Source organism: Indicator indicator, chromosome 10 (genome assembly GCF_027791375.1).
Source record: "Indicator indicator isolate 239-I01 chromosome 10, UM_Iind_1.1, whole genome shotgun sequence".
Taxonomy (NCBI): domain Eukaryota; kingdom Metazoa; phylum Chordata; class Aves; order Piciformes; family Indicatoridae; genus Indicator; species Indicator indicator.
The window spans coordinates 12,668,545-12,676,097 of record NC_072019.1 but is presented as its reverse complement, the minus strand read 5'-3'; the positions used below and the strand labels follow the sequence as shown (position 1 = coordinate 12,676,097).

General features: G+C 39.9%; 1 protein-coding gene across 1 annotated transcript; it reads left to right on the top strand.

The window, feature by feature from the left end:
* Positions 1-15: 15 nt before the first annotated feature.
* Positions 16-5,524, top strand: TMED5 (transmembrane p24 trafficking protein 5). The gene is made up of 4 exons (XM_054384263.1): positions 16-348; positions 1,993-2,090; positions 2,735-2,918; positions 5,093-5,524. Exons 1-4 carry the CDS (start codon positions 16-18, stop codon positions 5,309-5,311), a joined length of 834 nt encoding a protein of 277 aa, XP_054240238.1. The 3' UTR covers positions 5,312-5,524.
* The last annotated feature ends 2,029 nt before the right edge of the window (positions 5,525-7,553 follow it).

Below are 7,553 nucleotides of genomic sequence, written 5' to 3'. Positions count from 1 at the left end.
GGCGGGCGGAGAGCGATGCAACTGCGGCTGCCATTGGAAGACCGGTGCGAGGGGCAGGGCCTGCCCCGCCCACCCCCCTCCCCACGGGGGCCGGGCCCCCACCTCCCTCGCTCCGTGACGGCGGGTGGGTCCCACGCACGGACGACGCAGCACGCCGCCGGAATGGGGCTATCGCCGTGGCCCCAGCTGCTGCTGCTCGGGTGCTTCACGCTGCTTCTGCTGCCACCCGACGCCGCCGAGTTCAGCCCCTCTCTGGACAGTGACTTCACCTTTACGCTTCCCGCCGGCCGCAAGGAGTGTTTCTACCAGCCCATGCGCAAAGAGGCCTCGCTGGAGCTCGAGTACCAGGTCGGGCAGGGCACAGCAGAACTGCGGGGCCGCAAGGGGCCTGCCCGCAGGGGGCCTGCCCGCAGGGTAGTCCTGAAGGGAGCCGGGTTATCCCGCATCCTATCGTGACGGCGTCGCTACCACTCCTGGGCCGTGGGCGGTGCTGGGCGGTTCAGCTGCCGGTTCCCTTCTCCACAGGCTCCGCCGGTGGCAGCTGTACCGACCGCCCCTGCTACCGGGAGCTCGTTCCCGTCACCCAGGGGTTCCCCACCCCTCGCCCGGAGCCACGGCTGGAGCCGCCTCACGGCCTTCCGCCAGGGGGGGCCTGCCGCCAGGCAGTGTCTGGGGAAGCAGAGGGATCCCGGTGCCCTTCATGGGGCGACGGCCGGGTGGTCTCGCCGGCCTTGCCCTATAAGGTGAGACGGCAGAAGTTCGCCCTGCTGCCTGCACATCCTGCTGTGAGCAGGATGCGCGTCCTGCCTGCAGCAGACCTCCTGTAGCGCTACAAATTACGTTAAATTGCACGCTATTCGTAATTATTTTAACAGATTATTTTAATCACAAGATCATGTTGCCAGCCTTTAAAACAGCAAAAATGTAGACAGTTAACGGCTGTGACGTTGTGTTGTAGCTCTGCAGTGTAAACAAAACTGCTGCTGCTGCACAACCCCCTTACCTACTTATCTTTGTATTGATATTAAACTCTTACCTCAAATGTGTATTTTTCAAAAACAGTCTTATTTAACTAGGCTACAATTAAGGTCTGGGAAGAGTTGTCAAACTCTGCTGGGAAACAGGAAGATATCTGCTCTGTAATTGAAACAGATTTACTTTGTACTTAATTTTCCTGGCTAAAGCATGGGAATAATCAATGGAGGACGTAGGTCGTTCTCCTAGGACATAATTCAATAAAGGTAATATGAATTTTTATTCCAATGGTCTAGATTGTATCATAGGCCTGAAGGTATAGCTCTATGTATGGCTTGTAATTTAATCAGCTGTTAGCTACTACTTTTCCTTGTCTGTTGTCTTTTTTGGGTAAGTCTCCAGTGTCACTTCTGCGTCAGTGTAAACTTTACCCTCAATTTAAGCAGACTGCTGTACTCAATTAGAAGCAAACAAAAAAATCCCCTGAGCACGGATCCAAGTCACCCCATAGAAAGGATCCTTCTCTGCTCCCTTACACAGTTACTACCTTCCCAGTGGAGAATTTCTACAACAGCAGATGCAGCAATGGCACTTGTAGGCAGGTTATACAGATAAAAGCAACACAGCTTTATAACACTGTATATAGTCACTATGAGCTTAGGAAAGTAAATATCTGCGGTTTCTTTTCTCAAAGGCAAAAGAGAATGCCCAGGGAAAATTCAGATTTCAAATGTGCATTAAAAGGTGAGAAGATATGTGGATGCAGCTTTGATTTGCACCAGAAGTGTTGTTCTGTCTTCTACACTGGTAATTAGCGCAACAAGATCTTAGGGGTGACCCTGCTAGCATGATAATATTTGGTTTAAAATTTGAAATGGCTGAAGTGGATGTGGGTTGAACCAGTCCTTAATCTATGTCCGTTCCCTTACCTAAACACGTTTGTCTTGCATAAAAATGTTGCCATCGACAATCCAAACAATTCCACTGATTGCAGCATTATTTTTTGTTGTTTCACAGGTTCTAGATGGAGCAGGATTAGATGTTGATTTTCATCTACTGTCTCCAAAAGGTGAAACTCTAGTTTTTGATGAAAGAAAATCAGATGGAGTTCATACGTAAGTTTAAAATCTTCAAACTTAGAAGTGTTATATAAAGTACTTTTCCTGGTTTCTTTGGTAAATGTAATTGAAGTAAAGGTCAGGTCAAGTGCTTTTCCTTAGTATTACAAAAGACTTTCTAATAGGACAGTTTGAGAATAAAAGCAGTTGAATGTGTTTTTTAAAATGGATTTCACCATATAGTGAAGGATATATGTTTTAATGGTGGCTGTTAACAAAAATTTGAGTTGACAAAGGTCTCATCTAATATCAAAAGGTCACCAGTCAAAAATCCAGGATTTTTAATCTTTTTTTTTTCCAGTTGTCTTATCAAGATACAGTGCAATTATTATAATTTTACTATATAAGAATTCCACTCATGATAGTAGTTTTGTAATGATTAACAGTTATTCAAAATACCAGTAAAAGAAAATGAAATTAAGTTACTGTCTTCATTTTAAGTCTTTAGAGGCAGTGGGATTGTTTTGCTGTGACTGAGCAATCTGCGATTGTCTTCAGAGTTTTTTTTATATTAAAAGTATATTCAGTTATTTCCAAGTGCATGACTGCCAGTCTTGAAGAGGAAGATTTACTTACAAAAACTGACTTTTTGACAATCAGCACAAAAAGTGTTGTTAATGACATTTTGGTTATGTACACAGGGTTGAAACAGAAGATGGAGATTACATGTTCTGCTTTGATAACACGTTCAGTACCATTTCTGAAAAGGTGATTTTCTTTGAACTGATACTGGACAATATGGGAGAAGATGGACAAGAACAGGAAGACTGGAAGAAGTATGTTACAGGCACAGATCTCCTAGATATGAAATTGGAAGACATTCTGGTTAGTATTTCATGTTTAATTATTTTCAATATAAGAATATTTGGGGGACTGGGAACACATCTCTATGTCATTTAGCCATTCTGCCTTAGTTTGGTAAAACCCCAGAAAATCAACATCCACAAACACTTATAAATGCACGGGTGTAGAGAATGACATTGTGTTCTCTTTCAGAGAATCACAGAATGTTATTGGTTGAAAGGGACCTCCAGAGATGGAGTCCAACACCCTTGCCCAAGCAGGAGCACCTAGGGCAGGTGGCGCAGGAACAGATCCAGGCGGGTTTTGCAAGTCTCCAGAGAAGGAGACTCCACAACTTTTTTGGGGAGCCTGCTCCAGGGTTCCAGCCCCTCCTTGTGTTGAGGTGGAACCTCCTGTGTTCTAGCTTGTCACTGGGCACCACCAAAAAGAGACTGTCACCATCCTGACACCCATTCCTCAGATATTTATAGATATTGATAAGATCCCCTCTCAGCCTTCTCAAGGCTAAACAGCCTCAGATCTCTCAGTCTCTCCTCATAGGAGAGATATTCAAGTTCCCCAGTCATCCTCATAGCTCTCCATTGGACCCTCTCCAGTAGATCCCTGTCTCTCTTGAATTGGGGAGCCCAAAACTGGACACAGTATTCCAGGTGTAGTCTCACCAGGGCAGAGTAGAGGAGGAGGAGAACCTCCTTAGACCTGGTGGACATATTTTTCTTAATGCACCCCAGGATGCTGTTGGCCGTCTTGGTCACAAGGGCACATTGCTGTCAAATGCAGACTTAGAAAAACAAAATGTTTAAGATCTTTTATAGGTGTACACTTTTAAATAGTTAAAACCAAACATGAAATATGAGAAGCTGACCAGATATTTTACAATCAAGTCAGTTAGAAAAACAGTCTATAAGGGAAATTGTGTAGCAAATCCCTCTCACACTAGTCACAAGTAATACTTGAATGGATTTGATAGCTTCTTGTGTATGAACTGGTATCTCATCCAAAAAAAGCCCCAAAAACCCACCCCACCACATCTTTTCTTAATTTCAGAGCCTTGCATATCTTAAAGTAGGTAATTTTTGTAAGGTTAATTAATGAGTTATTTTATGAAATTCTTTACTTAGTCACTACTTGACTTTCAGGTTCTGTGAGAACTACATAAACATTTAGTAGTTAAAAATACACAACATGTTTGCTGGGGAAAATGGGCATTCTGTCTTATTTTTAAAGCCTTTTTATGGTATTGATTTTCCTTATTGTGTAATATGTGAACTTCACTATAATCATTATTTGGCTTCTGTAATTAGCTCTTTAAAAATATTTGTTAGATATGCCACAGATAAAATTTTCATGGAGAAACTGTTGCTGCTGGGTTTACCCATTTTAAAAAAAAATATTTATTGTCTCCTGTTACTGCAGACATTACTCCTTTTACTAAAAAATACTTCAGGGTCCCATAATTGTACTAAAAACAAAAATTAGCAGGAAAATTTATCAGATTATAGGACCAGGTGTTTACTTCATAAATTCAGAAGTTACAAATTTATGGTGTGTTCATGTGCTTCCCCAGGTTCTCTTGAGACACGGTGTGTGTCCTTTGTAGGACCTCCAGTTGTCCTAGTCACAATTTATTGTCAAAATTCTGCTGCAGTATCAAAGCTGAAGCAGTAGTTCATAGCTGCTACAGTGAAAGCATAGAAAGAAATTGTGAATATAACATTACTGTACTTCTCTTTTGCTACATCTACAGTCCTGATCGTAGTTTGCATTTAAAAGTGTTTTAATTTTATTATCTATCAGGAAAAAAAAAAATCTTACATTTGTCTGCTACTACATAACTTGGTTTGAGGCTATTTCTTTAGAGATCATTGCTTTTTTTGTTTGTCTGAACACCTGAAATCAGTTTCCCCCAAAACACATGGAATATTAAACCACCTGATTTTAGGTTTGGTTTCTCCCTTGCTTCCCTAGCCAGTAAATGAGAAAAATCAAATTACTATAGAATATTAATAATCTGTTAATTTAGCTTTCTTAGATAATACACAATAAACAGACTAGACAAATTAATGACAAAACTGTTAAGCATGAACTTAAATTACAGGTGGTAATACTGCATTAATATTTGGACATGTTGCAAGCTATACACTTAATTCAGGTTCTCTTTTTTCTTCTAAAATTACTATTTTGTCACTTACCAGGAATCCATCAACAGTGTCAAAGCAAGATTAAGCAAAAGTGTTCAAATTCAAACCCTCCTCAGAGCATTTGAGGCTCGTGACCGAAACATACAAGAAAGCAACTTTGACAGAGTGAATTTCTGGTCCATGGTCAACTTGGGAGTTATGGTGGTGGTATCAGCTGTTCAAGTTTACATGTTGAAAAGTCTTTTTGAAGATAAGAGGAAAAGTAGAACTTAATATTCGCTATAAAACTATAATAGGTATGCAGGGAGAGGGGGAGCAATAAACTATTATAATAAAGAAAAAAACCCCAACACGTGACCTTTCAGATCCTTTTGAACAGCAGACATCAGATTTTCAATTCCTGTAGAACTTTTTGGTTTGGTGGTGGCAGTAGGGGTATTCTTGAGGGGTTTGTTTTGGAGGGAGAGAGGGTGTTTTTGTTTTGGCCTAGGGTTTTGTTTGGGTTGGTTTTTAACACAAACAGAATGCCTTGCCCCATGCTCCTCCATTTTTGCAAGTGCTACTAACAATATTTTCTTTTGCTTGTAGCATTTGTTAATGACTGACATGAATAGAGCACAGAAGATGCTTGATGCATATGCAAAGTAATGTTAATGCTTTTGGTTTTTTTTTTTCCATGTTCACATAAAACTTTGTGGTAATGTAAACATCAGTTTATTTGCTGTTAAAGACAGTGAATTTACATATGTGCCTAAGTGTTTACAAGACTGGGGGCTATAGGAGTAGCCTGCAGTTATTGTTTGTTAAAAGTTATGTGGTTTTAACAATCTTCAACTTTTGTTTTATGGGCTGACATTATGAGAACTCATTTACAGGTGGTCAGCATCAGCACTTCAAAGCACCAGTGTGAAATTAAATCAGTGTTAAAATGAATTGGAGAAAATAGGTCCAATTCCTGTTTATAAATTGATCCTTCTGTTGTACAACTTTTTTTCCCTGTCTGTTACATCAGATTTAAGATTCAAATGGCTAAATGGTATACAAACATAACCATACACACCTTGAAGTATGGCTTATAAACTCTTAGTTACTGTAACAGATTTCCCATAAGTAATTTCTCACAGTACTCTTTCCCTTTAATAAAGGGGATTATGTAGCTGTGTGAAAACAATTACCTTAGCATAGAGAAGGATTTTGAAACTCCAAAATCAATTTGCCAATCTATTTTTTATTAATCTATTGAAGCTATGACTAATGTAGCACCCAGTAGGCTGACTTACGTAAGCGTGAAACGCCAAAGGTGTTCACCTGAACTTTCCCTTTTTGCTCACCTTCACAAGCCATTTAGCTAAGTACACTCAGTTCATATGAGCAGTGTTTCTATATCCAGCTATTTATGAGTACAGCATGAATTACATGAGAAGTACAAGGTTCTAATGTTAGGATCAACTGAACACACAGTATGACTTAGCTAAGGCAAAGCTATCCTCAAATTAATAATCTGTAATTTCTAAATGAAGTGGCTTTTTCATGGTTCAGTGAGGGCATGGAGAATTTTTGCCACATCTCCTAGTATGTGAGAATTGACTTTTTGTAATAGTTTAAAGTTACTTATTTTTATCATGTGCCAAGTCACTGAAGTTTCCTCAGTGTGTTAAACTACATTTCATCACAAAAGTGTTTTTAGGAAACACTTTCTCAAAAATTTTTAAAAAGGTATTTAAAAAAACCCAGCATCTCTATTAATTGTTCTGCCTGATGCTGGGTTGTCTGAGTATAAACAGTAGAGTTACAACTTCAAGACATTAAAAATTATTATTATGGAGATAGATACATGAAGAAACACTTTGTTCAAATGAAGTAAATGATAGGAAGGGCTACAGTACATAGAAACAGCAATTCAACTTCTGAAAATGGGACCTAGCAATAATATTTCTAAATAGTTTTTATAAGCAAAAGTACTATTCCTTACAGAACTTGTTATAAAGGGCTCCAAAGGCTGTTAAGCTACATTTTCTTTTTGTACATCTCTGTCCAAAATAAGATGGTTTCCATTAAGAGTTTTGCTTTCTTTTTTCCACATGATGCTTTTTATTCTTAACTGCCTGGAATTATAAAGCTTATTTCTATGATGAGAACAAAATCCAGGAAGGATTCTTTCTGCTAGTGTGACAATATTTTTCTGCCATTTCCCTGTGCATCTGCCAGTACCAATAATATCATGCATCTACATCAGGGCATAAGCCAAAGCTTGCTGAAGTCAGCCTCCAAGGTTTTGAACTGGTCCCTTCAGGATGGGACTCTATCCCTTTTACTAGAAGAGATCTATATTTGCTTTCATCACCACAAGTGTAATGCTACAAACCATCTGCAAAATGCTGAACCAGCTCCACAAAGCTGTGAGTACAACATCTACCTCCTGTATCGAAACTACTAGATTGTAGATTTTAGCTTTGATCTCCCACAGATGAGCTCTGCAAACTCTTTCAAGGGCACCTTAAAGGATGACATTCCC

What these genes read in the sequence shown, in the direction of transcription:
- TMED5 (XM_054384263.1), top strand. Translation starts at nt 16, where the DNA reads ATGCAACTGCGGCTGCCATTGGAAGACCGGTGCGAGGGGCAGGGCCTG. An exon ending in AAATCAGATGGAGTTCATAC is followed by an intron (nt 2,091 to 2,734) that starts GTAAGTTTAAAA and finishes TTATGTACACAG; the next exon opens with GGTTGAAACAGAAGATGGAG. An exon ending in TGAAATTGGAAGACATTCTG is followed by an intron (nt 2,919 to 5,092) that starts GTTAGTATTTCA and finishes GTCACTTACCAG; the next exon opens with GAATCCATCAACAGTGTCAA.